General features: G+C 36.6%; 1 protein-coding gene across 14 annotated transcripts in view; it reads right to left on the bottom strand.

Annotated features, from left to right (window-relative positions):
- The window catches only part of HERC4 (HECT and RLD domain containing E3 ubiquitin protein ligase 4), a 137,451-nt gene extending 122,239 nt beyond the window's left edge, over positions 1-15,212 (bottom strand). For 5 of the 14 annotated variants that reach the window (XM_077894710.1, XM_077894708.1, XM_077894707.1 and 2 more), the window contains exons 1-2: positions 14,822-15,211; positions 12,780-13,084 (exon numbers count right to left, since the gene is read on the bottom strand). In XM_077894710.1, coding sequence (XP_077750836.1) covers positions 12,780-13,005 — 226 coding nt within the window. In that variant the 5' untranslated portion in view covers positions 13,006-13,084; positions 14,822-15,211. Of the gene's footprint in view, positions 1-2,697; positions 2,742-6,015; positions 6,144-8,223; positions 8,358-8,461; positions 8,481-12,779; positions 13,085-14,337; positions 14,416-14,821 lie in introns of those variants that run through there. The other 9 variants (XM_077894705.1, XM_077894711.1, XM_077894703.1 and 6 more) reach the window with 7 other exon arrangements.
- Between the last annotated feature and the right edge of the window lie 9,231 nt (positions 15,213-24,443).

Below are 24,443 nucleotides of genomic sequence, written 5' to 3' on the forward strand. Positions count from 1 at the left end.
TCTGCCTTTGTTTTTTTGTTTTTTTATTTTTATTTTTATTTATTTATGATAGAGAGAGAGAGAGAGAGAGAGGCAGAGACACAGGCAGAGGGAGAAGCAGGCTCCATGCACCGGGAGACCGATGTGGGATTCGATTCCGGGTCTCCAGGATCACGCCCTGGGCCAAAGGCAGGCGCCAAACCGCTGCGCCACCCAGGGATCCCGAGCATCTGCCTTTGACTCAGGGCAGGACCCTGGAGTCCCGGGATCGAGTCCCACATCAGGCTTCCCGCATGGAGCCTGCTTCTCTCCCTCTGCCTCTCTCTGCCTCTCTGTGTCCCTCATGAATAAATAAATAAAATCTTAAGAAAAAAAAAAAAAAGAAAAGAAACTTTAATAAACAAGGAAAAGTTGTTTTTGTAGTCTGTCTTGGAGAGATGGAGATAGCTAACTTAAGTACAACTGTTTCCATTTAAAATGTTCCTTTTTGGGACGCCCGAGTGGGTCAGCAGTTTAGCACTTGCCTTCAGCCCAGGGTGTGATCCTGGAGTCCCAGGATCAAGTCCCATGTCCGGCTCCCTGCATGGAGCCTGTTTCTCCCTCTGCCTGTGTCTCTGTCTCTTTCTCTCTCTCTGTGTCTCTCATGAATAAATAAATAAAATCTTTAAAAAATAAAATTAAAATAAAATAAATGTTCCTTTTTTTCCATTTTCTCAGTTTCATAACTTCAGAAATATGTATTTTTGGCTTTCTTTTTCCTATAGTCAAACACCATATAAACAGTGGATGCCCTATTAACATATTTATATATTATGCAGATAAATGTAGGCACATTGGTGTTAAAATAACTACAAATGCTAAGAGGAGCAAAGTGTAACCAAAAGCATTTAGTTTAAGCATCAGTCTGTCATTTTAGGAGGGGCAGAATTTAAAATTTAAATTTTATGTACTTATCACAGGAACAAAAAGGGATCTTTAATTCTTTTATTTTTCTGTATCATTTTATCTCTAAAGTCTGATGGTAAAGGAATCCAATTCATTTTATATCTTGCTCCAATGGAGCATTACCTCTAAGTATCACATACATTTTCTTGAAATTTTGGCATAATTTTGAAAATTTGGCATGTAAGCTCCAACAAAGTAATAGAAGACAGAAGTATTTTCATGTTTAATGCAATATGAGAGACATAGTAGGAAGACACGTTTGTTGAATAAATACCTAAAGTTCAGTTATAAGTAAAAAAGATGTGCATTGTCTATCTAAAGACAAATATGGAAACAGCATATAGTCTACTTCAGTGTAAGGCAGACCTAAAATTAATTTCCCATTCTAATACTAATGGTAGTTTTCCTTTAAGAAACATTTAGAACTCTCACCACATACCAGGGAGTATTCTTTTCACTTTATATGTTATCTCACTTAATCATTACAACCACCCTAAGAATGTAGCATGATTATTCTAACAGAAGTGAATACTCAGGCACAGAAAGGCTAAGCAATGTGCCCAAGATAACAGAGCTAAGAAGTAACAGAGTCAGAATTTGTACCCAAGCACTCTAATTCCAGAGCCTATTTGAAAATGATGATAGTATATTTATGTTATTAAAAAAAAAAAAAGTATGCAGTGAAAATCTAGGTCCACTATCCATTACCCTATATCAACCTAGTTCACACCCCTGATCTTACACCTCTGCACCAAGGTAACAGCTATTATAAGACGTATATATCACTCCAGGGTAAATACATCTACAAGCAAATACAAACACAAACTTTTTCATATTTTATCCAAAATATAGCTTTCTATAACAACGTTCTATACCATGCTCTTTTTACTTCATGATGTATCATAGAGACCTTCACATATTGTCAACTACATAGTATTGTATCACATTGACTGAATAAACAATTTTACCAGTTCTCAACAACCACAAGGTTGTTTACAAGGTTTTGCAACTATAAATAATGTTGCAGGGCAGCCCGTGGTGGCTCAGCGGTTTGGCGACGCCTTCAGCCCGGGGTGTGGTCCTGGGGACCCGAGATCGGGTCCCACGTCGGGCTCCCTGCATGGAGCTGGCTTCTCCCTCTGCCTGTGTCTCTGCCTCTCTCTCTGTGTGTCTCTCATGAATAAATAAAATCTTAAAAAAATAATAATAAATAATGTTGCAGTAATATGCCACTGTGTTATTTTGTACAGACAAAAATGGAGCTATGAGAGAGAGCTATATTCTTGTGGTTTTTTTTTTTTTTTAAGATTTTATTTATTTATTCATGAGAGAGACTGAGACATAGGCAGAGGGAGAAGCAGGCTCCCCACTGGGAGCCCGATGCAGGAATTGAGCCCAGAACCCCAGGACCACAACCTGAGCCAAAGGCAAATCAACCACTGAGCCACCCAGGCCCCTATTCTTATGCGTCTTGAAAAAAGGGTAGGTACACTTGCAATTCTAACATATGTTGGCAAAATACCCCCATAGTGTTTATCAATTTACACTAACAACCTATGAACACTTGTTTACGGACAGCCTCACCAGAGAGTACACAGCAGTCCCCTCCCCTTATTTGCAGGGGATACATCCTAAGGCCTAGTAGATTTCATCTTGAAACCATGGATAATAATGAACACTGTATATACTGTTTTCTCTATACATACATAACATTTAATTTGTAAATGAGGCACAGTAAGAGATTAATAGTAAAGTAGAACAATGATAACATACTGTCATAAAAGTTACGTGAATGGTCTCACCCTCTCTCAAAACATCTTATTGTAATGTACTCACCCTTCTGTGAGATGTACTGAGAGATGAAGTGAGGTGAATGAGGTAGGCATTGTGACAAAGCATTAGACAACTACTGGCCTCCTGACAACATCAAGACGACCATCTGCTTCTAGACCGGCAGATGACTGTGGGTAACTGAAACCTCTGAAAGTAAAACTCTGGCTGGGAGGTGAAGCGGCCATTGTATTATCTAAGTTAAGGATTTTTGCTAACCTGTTATGTAAAAAATGGTACCTCAGTGTAGCTTCTGCCATTCTCTTTAATACAAGTGAGGCTGAAGAACATTTAAGAGTCATTTGTATTTCCTTTTTTTTTTTAAAAAAAAGATTTTATTTATTTATTCATGAGAGACACAGAGAGAGAGAGAGGTAGAGACACAGGCGGAGGGAGAAGCAGGCTCTGTGCAGGGAGACTGACTTGGAACTCGATCCCGGGTCTCCAGGATTAGGCCCTGGGCCGAAGGCAGGCGCTCAACTGCTGAGCCACTGGGGATCCCTGTATTTCCCTTTTGTGAACTAACCATGTTGCTACCGGACTGTTTTCATCTTGTCAATTTCTGGGAGTGCTTTATATCCAGAAAATTAGCGTTTTGACTATAGTGAGTCAAATATTTTCCCATTTATCTTTTAACCTGTTTACAGTAATTTCTATCTGGCAAAATTTTTTTCATGTGGTTACTTTTCTGTGCCTCCCTCACAATTCAGTCAGAAAGGCTTTCCTGACTCCAAAATAATAAACAAATTTGTCCATGTTTTCTTTGAGCACATTTATCATTAGTCTTTACATTTAAATATTTGATTCATTTGGAATTTATCCAAATATATATATGGCATGAGGTAGTAATCCAATTTTCTTTGTTCCCTGGATGATGCTTCTACTTATTCTAAGATTATCAACAGCTACACTTGGAATTTTTCCCCCATTGATTTGAGGTGATTTAGGTCTATGTCTGGGCTTTATATTCTTTTAACACACCTATTTGTGAGGCAATTTTAACTATTTAAAGACATTAAAATAAGTTACATATTTCTGTTATTTTTCAGAGTTTCCCTAGTTGCTTTATTTTTCCATAACAACTAAATCCATTTATCTAGTTCCCTCAAAAACCAAAACAAAACAAAACACCACTTGGTATTTTTGTTAGGATCACCTCAAGTTGACAAATTAACTTTAGAGAAAAGTGACAGATTTGTTTAGGTTGACTAATCCTACCCAACACGGTTTCCATTTGTTTAAAATTTTTGTGTCCCTCAGAAATGCTTTCAAGTCTTCTTCATATAGGTCTGGTACACTTCTTGGGTTATATTCCTGGGTCATTTCATCTTTCTCTTGCTAATATAAATAGTGTATTTTCTTCCACTGTTGACATCTAATTGGTTCTTGTTTCCATTACATTTTAACCTTGATTTGGGGCAAGTTTTTAGCCTCTTGAATTTTTATTTCCCTCACCAGCAAGACTGAGCTAGTATGTCCTTTGCAGGGTGGTTTTATGATTCTGGGATAAAGTATAAAGGACTTAGCTCAGCGCCCGGCACATAACGGTGGTTACCATTATTATTTTTAAATACCAGCATTCCCATACCTAAGTAATATATTCCAAGTAATATTTCTAGTTAAATTTCTCTCCAGTTAAGTATGAGGTTTGTATCTTTCTTCTCCCCCTTACACTGCCATACCAACTTCTAACATATTCCCTTTCCTCTGTATTTCCAGTTACAGAGGAAACTGGAACTCAACTCCCCAACTCAGTGTAGAAATAGACCTATGTTCAGACAGAGGTAACACCAACCTGTCAGGCTTTTACCTAATTACTCTCCAGAAGATAAGTATAGGTCTATTAAGTCCATTTCTGTTAGAATGCCTAGGTATGAAATCTATAGATAAGCAATAACTGGATCAAAAACCAAAGTATATATGTGCTAATTGATAAATACTTGGGAGCAACTGTGGAAAGCAATCTAAGCTCCACTTTACTCTCGTCATATCATACAAAAAAAAAATCACAAGCTTCTTCAAATAACTTATAAGTAAGGCAGCATTCCTCCAATTGTTTTCAGATGCTCCTAATCCTGCTCCTCTTTTAGCCTTATGCTATTCCTTCCCCATTCTCATTTCCCTTTCACAAAAGCAACAGCATATCTGAGGACACATTTCCTAGGAGCTCTTGCCTACATGCTAACACATATGCAATATATAGTTAAAATTATTTCAGCTATTAGTGGAATCAAAAAGTAACTTTTATGTGATTGCATCTTGTGACTTCAAAAACTTTGCTTCCAGTGAAATCTAGAAGGAAGTCATAAAATCAGGCACAATTAACAGGTTTGTGTTAAGCAAAAACAAACAAACGAACCTATTAATAAAATTCAAATGAGTGGGCTATATGATGGTACCTGGCAAATAAATGTTTCAATTTTACAGAAATATTACATCACCAGGTACTTTAAATAGTCCCTACAAAACACAAAATTAAGTACTGTTAACAGATTACTAGTTACTCAAGTAAATAGGTTGCAATCAGGGAGAAATTTACAGTTGAAATGTTAGCCTACTTTGAACTGAAGAGGAAAAAAAAAACTGGAAATAAAACATCTCATGCTGTTAGCACTAATCTTTCTCCCCACTTACAATACTGAATTTCTTATTGATCACTGAATATTGTTATCAAGTTCAAAACAAAATTCACTTCACTCTATCTTTCCTCCCCTCCTAAAACAAAACAATTAACATTCCTTTTCCTGGATTCCACATTTCTATTAATTACTAACTCAACCTAGAACCACACCTGGCTCCCCCCTATACCCTGCTTGTTCACTTCCATTTGGTTAACCAAAGCCTGTCCATTCAGCCTCCCCTAATCTCTCCTTGATTTAATAGCTCCTTTGTATTAAAGGGCCATAATTAGAGCCTAACTGATTTCTTTACCTCTAAATTCTCTCCCCTCCTCTCCAGCACGAAAAACCTGATTAATTTTCATCCCAAAGTATCAGTGGACATCCACCTTAAAATTAAATTCAAGCTCCCTAATTTGATTAATTCTACAGTCTGAGCACAATTTATCTTCCTAACCTTCTTGCTCATTATTCTCAGACATTTTAGTTAAATAGACTACTATTCCCTCAAAAGGCCTCCAATTTGCCTAATTGCCATTTGAACTGCTTTACCTATAAAGTTCTTATTCTTTCCTCCTTGAAATACTATACATCCTTGAAATACTATAATATATCATATATTATCTTCCCTATAGAAACTCACCTACAATCCACTCCATTCCAAATGGTTACAATATTCCTCCGTACACAACAGTAATCTGGTTATGCATCTTCTAACACTTAGTACATTTTGTATGCATTTCTGCATTTGTTTTATCTTCCTTTCTGGATCTTTAAATGATATTCATCACAGTATAATCAAAAGCTTGTCAAATGAATACATTTTTAAAACTCATTTACAAATATCTTTTTAGCTTATCAACTTTGTAGAGTGAAGCACAACTATGCTTAATTTTAAAATAAATTCAGTTACCAAATCTTCTAGAATTGCTAAAATTATTCTTTTTCCTACAGAAACTAACAAATGCAAATAAAGACTAAGTTGATATATACATACATGGTATCATAATTTATAACAAAAATCTGGAAATAAATTCCAAAAAAACAGAACACAAATGTTGGTACATTTAAATGATGAAGTGTTAAACTATCATTAACAATATCCCTAAGTAATATTTTAAAACATGGGGAAATACTTATTAATACTTATTAAAGTATTATTCAATTATTAGTAAAACAAAGAACTGAGATATAAGAACATACGCCTACTCTGATCACACACATATATGAGTATAGAAAAAGTCTTAAATGACAATAGTACTTATCTATGCATGATAGTATTATGGTTGATTTTTACTTGCCTATATTTTTCAAATTCTCTACCAAGAACACGAAATACTTTCATAATTAGAAAAGAATTATAAACTAAAAATGTGTTATTTCAGAATAGCAGAACACCTAGCAAAGGAATAAAATAAAACTAAACTCAGATATCAATAAAGAATTAGAATATTTTAAAATATGTGAAAAACACATTATTATTAAAGGACTCTAGAATATTTTAAGGTCAACAAAAGCTAAACTAAACTTCTGCCATCCTAGAACTGGAGAAAAAAAGAATAATTCCATGCAAATAAAATATTATGGTTTGAAGACTGAGTCACTAATATTCAAGAAACTTCCCTTTTAAATAATAACTCCAATAACACATTCATACACAGCACAGGTTTTTCTCACATGTAAAGTAACTATCACAGTTCATTAAAATAATTATATATCCTAATAAATAATTATTGCCTTCTTAATTCCATCAGCATGAAAGAAATCCATGGAAGCTGAAAGGAGATAAATCATGGGCTCTTTAATATGGTTTCTTCATTAGTGCTTCCCACTTTTCTACTAACAATCCTAGCACAAAAAAGCCCCTGTAACAATACATGAATGCATGTCCTTTATTAGGTTTTCTTTAATATGTACCGGTACCTGATACATACCCAAATACCTGATATGCTTTCTAGCCTAGGAAAACTAAATATCTATGAAGTGAGACTTATTTCTTCAAAGCAATTTAAAAAATACATGGGGTCTGTAAGAAATAAGCTTTAATAGCACTACATATTTGTATGACATATTGGGAACACAGAACCCTAAAAACACTTACCAAGATGATGGAAACTAACCACCTAAGCTTTCACCTGCAACAACCTAGGAACTCCCCAAACCGCAAAACTGAAATCTACCATACTCCTGTTCTTTCAAGGAAAGCAAATCGTTCACTACCAATCAGATAAAAAATATCAACATACCAAACACACACAAAAAAAATCACTGGTTCTAAGCCTCTATTTGTTAGACTGCTCAGATTAGGCATCTACTACTATAACTGTCTTCTTTGTGGGTTAAAGGTTTTATAAAGCATTCATCAAACCAATGCATCCTACAAAGAGATACATGGCAGACTTGATAAAATATAACTAATCCAAGTTCCAATATTGACACCAAATCCACCACACCTGGAAATTACTATGGATCTTGGATAGTAGCATAGCATAGCATAAGACAACAAAGGGAAATAGAATGTGATATATAACAGAAGAAAGAGAAAAGACTAGGTGTTACCATAGTTGTTTGTTTAAATATTCTTCATACCACACAAGGTTATAATGAAGTACCAAAGTGGTAACACAATGCAAACATCTTGGTAAAATAATGATTTATTTTAAAAGGCCATCACATAAAATGGCAAAGAAACAAATTAGTATTTGATCTTCCTTAAATAGAAGATATTACTGTAAATAATTCTAAACATAAGAACAATTTAGTGAATAAGGTAGGTGACTGGTAGACTTAAATTTTCAGATTCAATTTATAGATGTTCACCAGTCACCTGCTGTTTTGACAAGTTACTTACCAACTTGTGCTGCCATTTCTCCGTAAATTTATCCCCTAAGGGTGAGGATAATTCTTGCAAATTGTGTCACAAGCATTTTGAAAGGAACCATGAGTTATTGTGTAATGCTCTTGAAATTCCTCAGATGTAGGGTCCTACACAAAGTAAAGTATTATTATACATCTCTCTAACAGTAGTCATCTGTTTGCATTATGATTTTTCTTTCCTACCCTTGACACTGTGATTCTTGGGCACTAACCTTCCTCAAAGTAAAGTGTCCAAAACAAGCCTCCATTCCTGTCCCAAGTAATTACTTTTTTCAAGTCTTCATATCATCCACATCCTTCTCATCCTTAGAAGGTATCATGAAAACTAAGAGTTATAAAACAAAATAAACTTCTTTGATATTATATGCTTTGGTTTAATAAGAAATATGTGGGATAATTTGGTATTTTTAATCTTCTCTCAAAGTGAGTAATTTTATTTCACATATTTATACATTTATTTTCCTATTATTTTAAATTGACTATATTTTAAGGAGTTCATGTAAAGATTTATGTTTTATGAACAGAGAGAGCAAGTCAGAAAATGATGAAGCAAAAAGGCAAGCATGTAACTACTGCTATATGACCAAAATGCTTTCATTGGACTGACCTTACAGTAGAAATCACCATTTTGGGATACAGGAAACAATCAATGCTCATCATCTTTACAACTTCTGTAGAAGAGTTGAACATAAGCTACAACATGTTTATCATACTATTTAAAACTTTATCTGCCGCTGACTTTGCAAATCAAGCTAGTCTTCAGTTCAGGAATAAAATATATATATTTGAATTTTTAGTTTATGTTGGCACGATATTACATCCTGAAAACACAACGCTCAACCTTCTTATATAGTTCCTAAAATGGTTTCTTTCTGAATTTACACATCAGAAGGGAGGAGATAGTAAAACATGGTATCTTCATTGTGTAACATTGATTATAATAGAGTAAAATTTTAAGAGTTTTTTTTTTTTTTTTAAACCTCAGAATTACATTAAAATACTGATGGAAACTAGTTTCCTCCTAGATGAATAAACATTGTTTCATCATCTAAATATGGCATGGGAAAACCTTCATGGGATAAAGATAAAACCACAGGATTTAGAGTGCTCCTTTAACATTGTTAGCCTACTAACTGTCAGTCTTTTAATCTCATTTTACTTCAGTTTTCCTCATTTGTAAAATGGGGACTATAACACCTGTCCTAGCTACAAGACTGTTATGAGGATTAAATGAGATACTCTAACTGAAAGAACTCTGTAAACCATGAAAAGCTATCAAACAATCATCTCTAAGAGGACTACATCATATTATTTACAAATTTATGGTCAAAAAATATTTAGTACTGTTTCTAACATGAAACAAATGGAAGTAGATGTGCAAAACATTAGGACTATGGTTACCAAAAATAATACCTATTATTGAATATACAATGAACAAATGATCTTGTTAAAAAAAAAAAAGTACACTTCCTATACTTAAAATATTCAGAAATGAATTTGGAAGGAAATATAAAACAATTTACTTAGATAAACCGGACTAGCATATTAAAGATCAGATATATTTACCTGTTAGCTATGAATTAAGAAATGAAGAGCCACTAGCTATAAAAGAGTTTTAAAAAATTTTTATGAAGGAAAAATACATACACAAAAGTGAAACAGATGTTCACCCCTCTGGAAATTATCAAAAAGAGCTCATAGTGATAGCAAGGGGCATACATATACAAGAGAACGGAGATGAACATGGACACAATCTGTACTCTTGGTATATAATAAAGAGTATCAGTGAGCCTTTCCTATGCGGTTCCTAAAATTTTCAGGATGGAAACCTCTCCCAATAGGTAGGCTGAATCTATTTACTACAGTATAACTCTCAAGATTAGCTTATCCTTAATGAATGAAGCCACCTTTCTCTTTCACTCCTTATTACAAAATATTTAATATGTTTATAAAGCCAGTTATCAATAAGGAAACAATTCCTAGCTCCCTCCTTTCTATATTCTTTGTCAGTTCAAAGCTCTGATGAAATGAATTATGTTTATTACATGGTTCTAGAAAATCAGACTCACTCAATTAACAGAAAACTTTAAAACCAATTAAATAAGAACTCCTTACCTTCCAATTCAGGTCTCAAACTCACAAATTAAAAAAAAAAAAAAAAAAAAAGTTGGGGAAGGAGTACATTTAAATCATTAAAGCTTTATTCCCAAGGGAAATAATTTTATTTAAAAACATTAGAGGTTTCCACTCAAACACCTTAAATCAAAACTGAGGTTAAAAAAGTCCCTATCAGAGCAACTGCTACCTTTTGAACTTTTACTTTCTCCTAACTCTCCAATTCAGATATACTTCAACGTGTTGCTGAACCTGGATTTCCAGTAAAAAGCTTTTCTCAAGATCAGGCTCCTCTCCTATACAACTAAAAACTATTTCAGTTCCAGACTTACTGACTACATATGTGATCAGTGGTTGAATTAAAATTAAGACTTTATTTTCTTCCAGAAATCTTCAACCTACCCCACAATGACATTTCCTATTATTTAAATTTCCCAGTTTCAGGGACACTATCATATCATGTCAACTTTCAATCTTCTCCAGCTATTTCATTTATGTATGCCACATCTCCCAAATCAGGCTGTAAATTTTTCGAAGACAAAATTCATGACTTTTTCACTTTTCTAGTCCATAAATGTACCCAGGACAATACGGCAATCCTGAAGAGGTACTGAAAGTTAGGTAAACCCACCCTCCCAACTTTATATTACCAAATAACGTTTCCAAAATAAATCAATACGGTGATATAAATGTCACAATGCAATCATCACAATGTCAACATGACCACAAAAAACCCTCTTCTGGCTAGTTAAGTTTCTCAGAATCTTACCTACAGAGTTAAAAGCTGATAAAGACACATCCTACTAATGCAGTGTCTACCCTGTCCTGGACACAAAACAGATGCTCAGTGACATTTAAAAAATTTAAACTTTAGTAAATTTCAGTAACCATATTACCAATTTCTTTGTACTGGCTTTGTACCTTTTACTTGTCCTGTGGCCTGTCAGAAATTACTAAAGCAATACAGAGATATATGTTCAATTATTTCTGTTGAGCATGTCAAGTATAAAAAAGGCAATAGCCCCAAAACCATGAAAATCTTAACTTGAGGCAGCATTCCAAGCTAAGCAAAAAAAGTAAAGGATACATCCGCCTCTGAAGCAGTGATAGCAAATACATATCAATAAATTACCATTGTCTACACACCACAACCTCAATACCTAAGATTATGAAATTCTGGTAAGATTCCATAAAACATTCTTAGTGAGGTAGAATATAAGACAGCTGCCACTTTAACTTGAATTATGCAATTATTAAACCTACTGTATTAAAGGACTGCTACCATTCATCCAAAAGATTTAAATTACAAATTAAGGCAGAAGGAAAAAGATTAAGATCCTACCAAAAAGAAAGGATGGAAACTATACAGGATTTACAAGTTAGAAAGGTGAGGTTTGGCATGGTAGTGAGATGATATGGAAGATGAATAACATGCTTTAATTTAATATTTAATATTTTACTATTTTATACCTACATTTACCTCTCAAAAGTAGACTAACAATAGAAGCCACTTAAATAATGAAGTGGTAAAGAAAAAATAATTCCATAGAAAATACTTAAGTGCCATTATTGTTAAAGTTAAAAGAAGAAACTATAAATCAGTACAGCGGAGGCCCTATCTGAATTTACCACCTTAAAAATTAACTTTTAGTAATCATAATTAAGAGCAAAATTCACTTAACAGTATTTCTAAGTGTGGTAATAATCTTATTTTAAAATACGTCTGTATATCTAGAAAGAGAACATGATGTGTGAACAAATCCCTCAAAATTCTCGTTATACACTAAAAATTATTCTACATTTGGCTTATACAGCAACTACAAAATCAGGACATATTATAGTCACAAAACTTTTAATAGCTAGTGCTTCTACTTGAAAGTAGGAAATTAGGGGAATAAAAGATATTTCTAACTAAACCAAATAAAATCTTGTATTTAAAATACAACAATAGGGAGAACAATAGGAAAATTAGGATATATTTTAGGCAAGCTTCCATCTTATTTACTTTTCTTTCTGATGTATTGAAAATAACACGATAGATCATGCATTTAAAATCTGCCAAGGTAGCTGAATAGTACTTATTAAACAGGACCTACATATATGCTCTATACCTATATAATCTGTCCAAAAGAAAAGGTATCCACATGGCATGCTGAATTTTCTCTATTGTTTTACATAATAATTACATTCTAAAACCAAAGTTTCATACAATAAGGGTTTATAACAACAGTTTAAAAAAATAGAAACCACGAAGTAATTGAAGTACTTAGAAGCATGCAAATGTAAAGGATATATTTAACTCCAGCTCTGCTTTTAAAGCTTAATAAAAAAACATAGGTCTAGTACTAAAGAAATTCCTTGACATTTCAAACTTAGATGATATAATTATTAGAGCAAACAAAATTTTCAACTTACCTGGTTTCTTTCTGGATTTTTCATGACCCAGCTGTCCTAGATCATTACATCCACATGTGTACACTGTTCCATCATCCAGGACAAATACAGTATGTCTGAGTCCACATCCCACATCTCGGACCTTTTTATTTATAAAAAAGTCACTTTTTCTGGGCTCTAGTACAATTTCTTCATCAATTCCACCCAAACCTAGCTGTCCAAAAGATGCATTTCCCCAGCACAACATGTTTGTAATTCTTTTGGTCTTCCAGTTTCAATAAAAACCTTCCTTCTGAAACACTGGAAAGTTGGAGGTATCCCTATGTCTGAAGAGATACAAAAAAAGTTAATATGACTTCAAGGAAAACACGTATAATTATTCTCTCAAGTGCTATGCTACAGTAATTACTGCATAGTAAACATGGAACCTATTTTATCAGATGCTACATAAGTATCATCCGGTTTCAGAAACCAAACAACTGTATTTTTAGAAATATATAGAATCATTTACAAAAAAATTCTCTCCACAATTCTTTGCAAAATTTAAAACTTATTACTAGAGTTGCTACCTTGTGAAATCATTTCACTCTGAGCAAGAAATAAAACATCTACCCACTACCCCCAAATCAATATATACACAGTGAAAAACTGTGCCAACTACACAAACAAAACCCTGCAATCCCCCTCAAAGCCTAACATAATTAAGCCTTTAAATACCCACCTCTGCATCAGCAAACTGAAGTTATTTGTAACAGAAATAAAACCAATAATGGAAACTTTAAACTTCCCACAATTTATATAATCTTCCAATTATTCACACTAACACACCCTACAGAACAGCACGGTTCTCTCTTCAAACCTCAATCTTAAGACAATCGCCTCCCAAGACATTTTACAGATCAAAATAGTAATACTCCTACCTCATCACTTAATTTTAAAACTAAACCTACGTAATTACATACTCACAAAAGAAAATACGCGGTTTAAATATCAAGATGCTCTCCCCAATCCAACATTTTCTATTACGAATGGTAACTCTGACTGAAAAATATTTCCCGTGGGCAATCTGTATCTATCTACACCTCTGAGACAAGTATTTGGAAACGGGGAGGAAAAAAAAAAAAAAAAAACTGCAAATAACCCCAGTACTGCCGATTTTTCAAGAACAAGAATGGGGGGATGGGGCATTAATAGTCTGGTGGCGAAATCTGTAGAACTTTCCAGTACACTGAAGATTTCTTCCCTTGTAAAGACGCCTATCAAAGAGTCCATTTCATGCAAACCCACACAGATTTTTAAACACATCACGTTACTAAATAACAATTACAGAAAGTCAGCCTTATTCCCGCTGTAGTCACCCACATTCCTTACACAGAACCTGAGAAGTTTCAAAATCCAACTTTCCTACGTTCGGGCTAGCTATTACCAAAGCTGTCCATTCCATGACCTATCCATTCAGAAAAGTTTGGTTTTATTCTTTTGGGACATCGGAACTCGATGGTTCCCAAGAGTTCTGCATTGTCTAACCTTTTTTTTTTTTTTTTTTTTTTTTTTTTAAGAATAGAGGACAGAAAAATACCTCAAATATTTTAGCGCATGAGGGTTAATCATCCTTTTCTTTTAAAAAGTCAGAAGATATGAAAAAGGCGTCCTCTCGCTAGCAACAGGTAGGGGAATGAGCAGCACTTTATTCCCATCATCCCCCGAACAGGCACTCGGATCAGCTCACGGGAACCAGGAGAGAGAAATCGTCCGTACACACCCAGCCCCGCGGGCCGATCGGCCAACCACGGCAGCCGCCCGCTCGCAGCAGCCGCAGAGGCCACCGACAGGGTCCGCAGTTCGGCGGCCCTCAATCCGAGGGAGGCCCTTCCCCAAGGAGGTGCGACATTCCAGCCCCCCGGCCCGAGATCCCCCACCGTCCGCGCCGCGCCCCCCGCCCCCCACCCTGAGGAAGCGCTGAGAAAGCACCCAGCGCCAAGCCGGCCTGTATCCGCCCGGCCCGGCCTGCCCCCTCCCTAACGCCGTCACACGCCCCCGAACCCACCGGGGCAACGACTCACCCAGCCCCTCACGGCAGGGGAAGCCCAGGGCGACGGGGGGCGGCGCCTCCCCAGAGAGTGAGGCAGCGCGGCAGCTGAGGCAAGCGGCAGCTGAGGCAAGTCTCCAGCTCCTGGACCTTCCTCCTTCAGCCGCCGGCGACGAACACCAGAGCTGCTCCGGCGTCCGTGCTGCTGCTCCGCGGCTCCCCTCCTTGGCTCCTGTGAAACTTTACCGGGTACCTAGGGAAAAACAGCAGCCGCCGCTGTCCAGTCCAGAGACAGCCGTCAGCGACCCGGATGGAGCGGGCGGGGAGGGACAGGCGGCAAGCGGGGCGGAGAGCGCGAGGGGTGGGGAGAGTTGGGGAAGAGACTGGGGAGGAGAAGGGAAAGGGGGAAGGTAGGTACGCGGGGAGGGGGAGGGGCAGGCCGGAAGTGAGCTACGGAGCACGCGCACGAGCCCGCCCACTTCCCGGTCCACGCGCCTGCGCTGGAATCCTCCCCGGGCACCTCGACTCGCGCGCCTGCGCAGTGTTGCTGCTTTGCGTTGCTTGGAGGAAAATGCCAAATACAGAAGTTGGAGTTGGCCAAGGCGGTTGGGAGTGTTTTGCGTGTCTTGTAACAAAGGTTCTGCGCGCTGAATGGCATTTTGGTGAAGAAAAATCTCTCCGTTTGCTGGTTTGGCTTTCTCCCTAGAGGCTCCAGTCTATTAGGTCATGCTTCCTTTTTCCAAAGAGAATTTGGAGTGGCAGATACACATCACAAATCCGAATACAAAGACGGGTGAAACCTTTTCTTATACCCTTAGCCTCAACGGGAGCTAATCTGAGGATGCCAGGTATATTCATAGCAATGACTGAACCAGCTGGCAAATGTATCCGCCCCACCAGTTCAGGCTCCTGGTGTGATGGCTGCAATCGCTTTCTGCGCTCTGCCTGAAAGATACACTACACAGTGCAGGGCCTCCTTCATTCAGAGAAAATTAAGCAGTGCATGTGACTGGAGTCCTTGCTTCATAAAAACGGAATCTGGCTTTCCTAGGGCAGTGTTCATAACAGTCTCTTAAAAATGAGGAAAACTTGAAACAAGGTACTCCTGAAATTTTGCTAGACTTTGCTAGAACCTGTGACATCAGAGTGAATGTTGAGAGCTCAGGAAGCTTTCCTCAATAAACCACGTTTCTTTATTTCATTGAAAAATCAATTTCAGATTAGGAAATGTCTGTGCTAGAATGTGTATGTGTATTATTTTCTCACAGCTGCCATGACAAAGTATCATTAATTGGATGAATTAAAACAGATTTGCTGTCTCACAGTTATGGAGACTGGAAGTTGGCAATCAGTGTTGCAGCAGGATTGGTTCTCTCTTGAGGTCTCCGAGGAGGATACTCTCCATACATTTTTAACTTCTGGGGGTTGCTGACAATCTTTGGTATTTCTTCATTTGCCGATGCATCACTCTAATCTCTGCCTCCATCTCTGTATGATGTTCTTCCTGGTGTGTCCATGTCCAAATTTCCCTTTTATAAGGACACCATTCATTGGGTTAAGGTCCACCCTGATCCATTATGACCTCTTTTTAACTGAATTACATCTGCAAAGACCCTCTTTCCAAATAAGGTCACATTTTCAGGTACTAGAATTTAGAGAGAAGCATATCTTTGGGGGATTCAATTCAACCCACAACAATGTATTATAGAAACAAGCATAAAAATGTCAAGATACTTAAGTAAAGAAGGCATAATTTCCATATTGGGAGTGGTGGGATACTAACAAAAACATACTTTGTTTTTATTTTGATAGCTTCATTGCCCTGGACTTTTGTTGTCTTTTTTACCTTAAGGATTTGATGTCTCAATATATCATTAAAGGGGGAAATTGTGGGATATGATATCTTTAAGATGTGTACTTGACATTGCAACAAATAAACACTAAAACTTGAGTGGCTTAATTTAATGGAAGTATATTTTCTTTTATATTTTAACAGCCCAATTGAGTGTTCCTAATGAGTGATGAAACTGATTTCTAGGAACCTTGGGAGATGGAGGCACAGGGAGCTCCTTAAAACCCTTGTTGGGGAGATGCCACATACCACTTCTGCACCAATAACATTTGCAAGAACCACATACCTAGATACAAAGGACCTGGGAAACACTACAGTCTGAGTTCCCAGGTACTTCTTTTTTTTTTAAGATCTTATTTATTTATTTATTTGAGAGAGAGAGAATGCAAGAGCACAAGCAGTGGAGAGAGAAAAGCAGGCTACCCATCAAGCAGGGTGCCCAGTGCGGTGCTCAGTCCCAGGACCCTGATCTTTTTTAAAGCAGTTCTTTTTTTTTTTAATTTTCATTTATTTATTTATGATAGTCACAGAGAGAGAGAGAGGCAGAGACACAGGCAGAGGGAGAAGCAGGCTCCATGCACCGGGAGCCCGACGTGGGATTCGATCCCAGGTCTCCAGGATCGCGCCCTGGGCCAAAGGCAGGCGCCATACCGCTGCACCACCCAGGGATCCCCCCAGGACCCTGATCTTGACCTGAGCTGAAGGCAGATGCTTAACTGACTGAGCCACCCAGGCACCCTGCCAGGTGCTCCTTTATGGAAGAGAAAGCATGAATTAGTGGACAGCTATCCCTGCCATATGGATGCATCTTTGGAATATTTTTAAAGATGAGTCTTGCTTGTTAGAAAGTGGAAGGACATTTCTAGATGTTTTTTTTAACCTTATAAACCTATGAAACTATGGTGCAAGATCTTAGAAAACAACCTTTAAGTTAAGACAGGTGTCGGTTCAGAGGGTAGTTTGGATAATGTAAATTTGTTGTATAAAAGCAGCATGAGATAAATGAGTATGGCCTCTGGTGCTGGTTTCTATGGATTCAGAGCCTGAGGCTACAGACCATCTCAGGCTTCTGTCCTTCTATCTTCTCAAAGATACCTAAAGACATTTATTAATGGTCTGTTTTACAGAAAATTACTTCTCAATCACAATTTCTATAGGTGGGGAATGTTGATGATCCATATTTCACTGGGTTGTGAGGATTTAATAAGGTAACATGTACAGTGCACTGTACCTGGCAAGTGTTTAGAAGTTATTACTATTTAGCATTTCATCTCACCAATAATGATGTAATTTTAATTTAGAAGAAATGTAAAATACCTTTTACTTATTGTGTTATTTTCATTAATAATAATAATAATGCCCAGACTGTTGAAAGACCATAAAATAGATATTCATTCTGTCACACTCTACCCTTTTTTCCTTTCTATCCAGACACACTGCTTGCACTGGATCTCACCTCACTTCCATTTATGTCTCTACTGGTCACTTCTCTAGTCTTCCTTGACCATCCTATCCATATACTACCCTCAACTCTCTAGAATCTTACCATGCTTTTTTTTATTTCATATCCATGATCACTACCTGATATTTTATTGTATAATACATAAATGTATAATATTTATTATATTGCATGTCATATATTGATATCTTTTAAAATAATCAATTATATACAATCTGTATATACAGCTTGCCTTGAATAGCACAAGTTTGAACTGTATGAGTCCACTTACATGAATTCCTCATGATAAAGTACTGTAAATGTATTTTCCTTATGACTTTTTACTTTTTAAATTTTCTTTTCCGTAGCTTACTTTATTGTAGAAATACAGTATATAGTACATATAACATACAAAATATGTGTTAATCAACTGTTGATGTTATTGGTAAGGCTTCTGGTCAACAGTAGGCTAGTAATTAAGTATTTGGGGAAGTCAAAAGTTATACATGGATTCTGCAGGTGACCCGTAACCCCTACATTGTTCAAGGGTCAGCTGTGTTATATAGGAAGATATATAACTTTTGTCTCCTCCACTGCAATGAAAACTCCATAAAGGCAGGAATTTTGTCTGTTTTACTCAGTGCTCTATTCTAAGTATCTTGAACAGTTCCTAATCTACAGCAAGTACTCAAAAAAATTATTGAATTAATTTATTAATAGTATTGGTAGCATAAATTATCACAACCTTTTTATCAATAAATTTGCCAGTAATATTTCAAGAGCTAGTAAATTTCACTCAGCAATAGTTAACAATATTTGTTATGAGACATTGTACTAAACTATTTATCTGTATTATATTGCACCTGGACTCTGTCCTAAGAAAATACAAGATGTAGTCAACAAATCTTTATTGTGAGCACCCACTGTGTGCCATGTCCCAATTCTAATAGGAAAAATAGATAAAAACAAAGAGGCAGCAAATAAAATTATGAACAAAGATTTTTATTGTGATATTGTGATTTCTAGTAGCAAAAGTTAAAAACAACCTAAATTCCAAAAACTGGAGAAATGGAATGTGTGCAAATGTTAATCTTTTTATTGTTCACTTTGATAGAATTTGTCACCAATTGCTGCCAAATCATAGGTTCTGCCGTGAGGGGACAACTGGACAAACCTCCTTCAGCCATTTTCCCCACTCCTGCCTTCCAAGTTCAGAGTGTTCAATTAAGCAGTTACCCATCTACATTTACTTCAGCCCCTCAGTGAGTCCCTCCATCTTTTCATCCAATTTCATGGGCCTAGTGTTTATCTCATCTTCTTGGTCTTTGACCTAGCATTATGGCCTCAGCCTGAAATGTACAAAAGGCAGGCAGATCTGTAAGATTCTTGAACAAATCAATACTGAACACCTACTCTTGTGCTGTCTTCCCTCTTCTAGTAAGATATATATAAAACAAGTAGGCACCGAATAAAAGTACTTCAAACTGTAAAAATATCAAGGAGATAAATAAAAGATAGAAATGGAGAATAGAGTAAGTCATTGAAATAGAATGGACAGTGAAGGCTTCAATAGAGGAGTTACTATTAAAATTGAAAACAGGAGCACCTGGGTGGCTCAGTCAGTTATGCATCTGCCTTTGGCTCAAATCATGATCCCAGGGTCCTGGGATGGAGCCCTGCATCAGGCTCTCTGTTCCACAGGGAGCCTGATTCTCCCTTTCCATCTGCCTGCCGCTCCCCCTGCTTGTGTTTGTTCTCTCTCTCACACACACACACACAAATAAATAAATAAATAAATAAATAAAATCTAAAAACAAAAAACAAAAACAAAAAACGAAGAGAAGGGTCAAGCCTTATGGAAAGAGAGATGAGAAAACATTCTAAATGGAGGAAGCAAAGTGAAGCCTTTGAGGGAGGAAGGAACTTGGCATTTTCCAGGAATTGAAAGAAAATCAGAGTAGATGGAGTTCAGGGGCATGAGATATGTTTGATGATAGTCAGAGGCTAGGTCAAGTAGATCATATTAAAGGGTTTTATTGCAACTATTGTTCAAGAGGGTTAAGCCAGGAGAGAGGGGCAACAATTTTAAGTGTTAAAAAGATTACTTTTGGGGACATCTGGGTGGCTCAGTTGGTTGAGCATCTGACTTTTGGTTTTGGCTCAGATCATGATCTTGGGGTCTTGAGATCAAGCCCTACATTGGGCTCTGCACTCAGTGGGGAGTCTACTGGAGATTCTCTCCCTCTGGCCCCCCATCCCCACTCTTTCTCAAATAAATAAATAAATCTTTAAAAAGAAAAAGGTGACTTTTGCTGCTGAAGTGGACAGGACTGCTGAAGTAGAGGAGGGTGAAGTGGATGAAGTTACTTAGGAGGCTTTGCAATAATTCAAGTGAATTAATAGTGGTGGGGACTACAATAGTGGTGATGGTGGTAAAGTGAAGAAAATAGGTTCAAAACATACTTTTGGGGATAGGACTAACAGGGTTGCAATGGATGGTTTGTAGGGGATCAGAAAACAGGAGGAATGTTGGGTGATCACCACTAGTTTTCTGACTTGACATTTACAAATATGAGGATGGCTGTTGAGGGAAGAGAGAAGACACGTTTTCACTAGGAGAAATTGTGTTTCATTTTGATTTTAAGTTTGAAAAATCAAGAATCTGTTTCTGTATTCATTTGGTAGGGCTCCCATAACAAAATATCACAGACTAGGTGGCATAAACAACAGAAAATTATTTTCTCTAAATTCTGGAGGCTAGAAGTCAGACACCAAGGTGTTGACAGTTTTGGTTTCTTCCAAGACCTCTCCTTGGTTTACAGATTGCCTCCTTCTCCCTGGCTGATCACAGGGCCATTCCTTGGTCCCTGTGTTCTCTGTGTCCTAGTCTCCTTGTAAAGACACTGGTCATATAGGGTTGGGGCTCACCCATTTAAACTCAGTCTACTTTAATTCTTTAAAGCTCTATTTCAGGGGTGACTGGGTGGCTCAGTGAGTTAAGTGTCTGCCTTCAACTTGGGTCATGATCCTGGAGTCCTGGGATCAAGCCCCAAGTTGTACTCCCTGCTCGGTGGAAATCCTGCTTCTTCCCCTACCTGCTTGTGCATATTTTCTCCCTCTCTCTCTCTCTCTCTCTCTCTCTCTCTCTGTGTCAAATAAATAAAATATTTTTAAAATAATAAAAAATTTAAAAATAAGGCCCTGTCTCCAAATATGGCCATATTCTGAGGTACTGGGGGTTAGATTTCAGGATATGATTTTGGGAAGACATAATTGAGCCCTTAAATGTTTTTTTTAATTGCATTATAAAAAGTCTTTCTTCTGTTATCTTAGTTGTGTATGAGCCTAGCCCAAAGTGAGTGAGATAGAAGAAAAAGCTCTCTTTTTTAAAAAAAGATTTTATTTATTTATTCATGAGAGACAGAGAGAGGCAGAGACATAGACAGAGGAAGAAACAGTCTCCCCGCGGGGACCCCAATGTGGGACTCGATCCTGAAACTCCAGGATCATGACCTAAACTGAAGGCAGATGCTCAACCGCTGAGCCACCCAGGTGTCCCAGAAAACACGCTCTTTTGCCACATAGATGAGAAAATTCTGGCCCTTCTTTTTAATTCAAGCAAAAGCATTTTATTGATAATATTATATGTTATGATATATGCTATCTAATCTACAACATTAAGAGTAATAATTCTGAATATTTATTATAGAATATTTCTCAACTGTCAGTGTCAGAACTATGCTAACCTCCTTTCTTGCTTCAAATATACATTCCGGCTTCAGTTACTTTCTCAGTATCCCAGCATGAATCAGTAGTAAATGTTCATGTTATGAGTATCTGAAATATTTTTAAATGCTATTTTTTATAACTCTAAAAATCTTTGTGTTTGCTTTTCACCCCCTAATTACCAGAATTCAGCTAGCATTCAAATAGACATAAGCCCAAAAATCACATGTAATGTGGTCCTTGACCAGTATGTGGGGATGTGTCCATGCCTTTGAAATTACAGTGCAATTACTCCAGTTACTACACTTTCTAAACAGAAAGTTATCAAAACATCGTGGAGTTTTTTATGTGTCGATGGTGGCAAAAACAAAAATTGTTAAAACTTAACTGTGTGATAAACTATACTTTAAAATTAATTTTATCCTGAAGCAATCAGAAGATGAGGATTCTGTGAGTCCAATTAATAATGAACATCACCAAAGCAACAGAATGTGAAGTATGGGATCTATACTTCTATGAATCTTTTAAATCTATGTTTTCTTAAAAACAAAAACAAAGTAGCAATAAAGAGGAAGAATCTCAACTATTAGAACTTAACAGTTAAAGTTTTGGGCAGCAAATGGAGTTATTTTGTTGCTACTGATTTCAGAGTCTTACAAAGATATTTGAGGTTGGGAAGTTCCAATTTAGCTGTTAGAAATATGAAATCTGGGAAATTTGATTTATTTTGTCCCTTGTCCCAGGTCCTACACCAAGCTATCATTAATATAACCATCAAGTCAAAGGGCAAGATTATATATGTATGTATATAGAAACACATATGCACACACATACATATATACATACATAGACATATTTTTTTGTAAGTGTATATTTTTAAGTGACATGTCTCACTGCCCTCAAACAGGATCAGGACTAAAACTAATTATAACTACAGGTTTGTGTCAAATTAACAGTACTACTTCTTTGAACACAAATTAGCTGCAGCATGATTATCTCCATCTATTGAATCCTTTAATAATAACTTGCAAAGTAATGGTATAAAAGAAACAGCATTGCTGTGCATCCTAATCAACTATCACTTTTTATAAGGAGAACTGACAACATATTTTAAGAGTGTTAAAAATCTTATGAAGGCAGCACAGAGAACTGCAAAATTAAGGAAAAACTTTTTAAACTCCCCCTCAAAAAACCATAAATAAATAAACAAACTCCCCCTCAATGCTCATACGACCCATGTACTCTAGAACCAACTGTTGGTTGTCTTCAGCATACAGATAACTTTCATACTTATTGATTAGCAAATTTTTAAAAATGTGTGCTGCTACTCATAGTTTTTTTGGGAAAAATAAAAAATATATAACTGGGATCCAGAAATAAAACAGACATTTTTGTGGGCAGATTTTCATTAGAATTTGAAAATGTGTTCTTATAGTCTCAATGTAAGATCTTATAGCCTGAAGGAACAGTTGAGAGTAGTGACTAGGCAGGACAGAGTGTTCCTAGAAGACAAATTATAGTTGCCACCTCCACATTGCCTAAATACGGTTTAAACACATTAAAATGACAGAAATGTTTGTCCAAGAAGAATGTCATGCAGTTCAAGCTTGTTTTACTTTTTTTTTTGCAATATTTTTTTATTGGAGTTCAGTTTGCCAACATATAGCATATCACCCAGTGCTCATCCTGTCAAGTGCCCCCCTCAGTGCCCATCACCCAGTCACCCCAACCCCCTGCCCACCTCCCTTTCCACTACACCTTGTTCAAGCCTGTTTTACTTTTAAAAAGGAGAGAGAGAAATTACTCTTTGTAAACATAGGGATATGAAAAGTGGAAGTGTTGTGTGCCGTTTACACAAACAACTTCGTCTGTTCGATCAGTTTCAATCAAACTGTTCCCGTTCGCAAGTTCTGATATCGTTGACAATAAAATAGAAATCCTGTGGAATGGTGAACGTTAAACTTGATCTTAGTGTGGAAAACATCTTTTTAAAATGCAAGGTACAGGATCCCTGGGTGGCTCAGCGGTTTAGCGCCTGTCTTTGGCCCAGGGCGCGATCCTGGGACCCCAGGATTGAGTCCCATGTCGGGCTCCTGGCATGGAGCCTGTCTCTCCCTCTGCCTGTGTATTTGCCTCTCTCTCTCTCTATGTCTATCACAAATAAATAAAATATTTTTTTTATTTTTTATTTTTAAATAAAATATTTTTAAAAAGAATAAAAAATAAAATAAAATGTAAGGTACTGCATCATCAGAGAATGTAATTACACACTAAATCTATGGTAAGGTAAAAAAACTTTATCATCTGTGTCTAACTTAGTTACAAATAGACTGGGTAAAGATTTAATGTAAAAACTTCTGCTTAAAATCTAAATTTGTTTAGTATGGGTAATTGTCATTTAAAAATTAAAATAGTCTTTATTTTAAAATATTAATGCTTATTGTTGGTAATTCAAACATACGAAGAAGAAAATAACCATCAGAAATACCTCCTTAGGAGATACACATGGCTAACATTTTATTGAATATCATTCTGATATTTTCCCTACTCCAAAGTATATTTTACATACATTAAGGTCAATGTAAGTTTACCTAATGGATCTTGAGCTTTGTAGCCTATTTTTTTTACTCAACAGGGTGC

Source organism: Canis aureus, chromosome 4 (genome assembly GCF_053574225.1).
Source record: "Canis aureus isolate CA01 chromosome 4, VMU_Caureus_v.1.0, whole genome shotgun sequence".
In the NCBI taxonomy this organism is placed as follows: domain Eukaryota; kingdom Metazoa; phylum Chordata; class Mammalia; order Carnivora; family Canidae; genus Canis; species Canis aureus.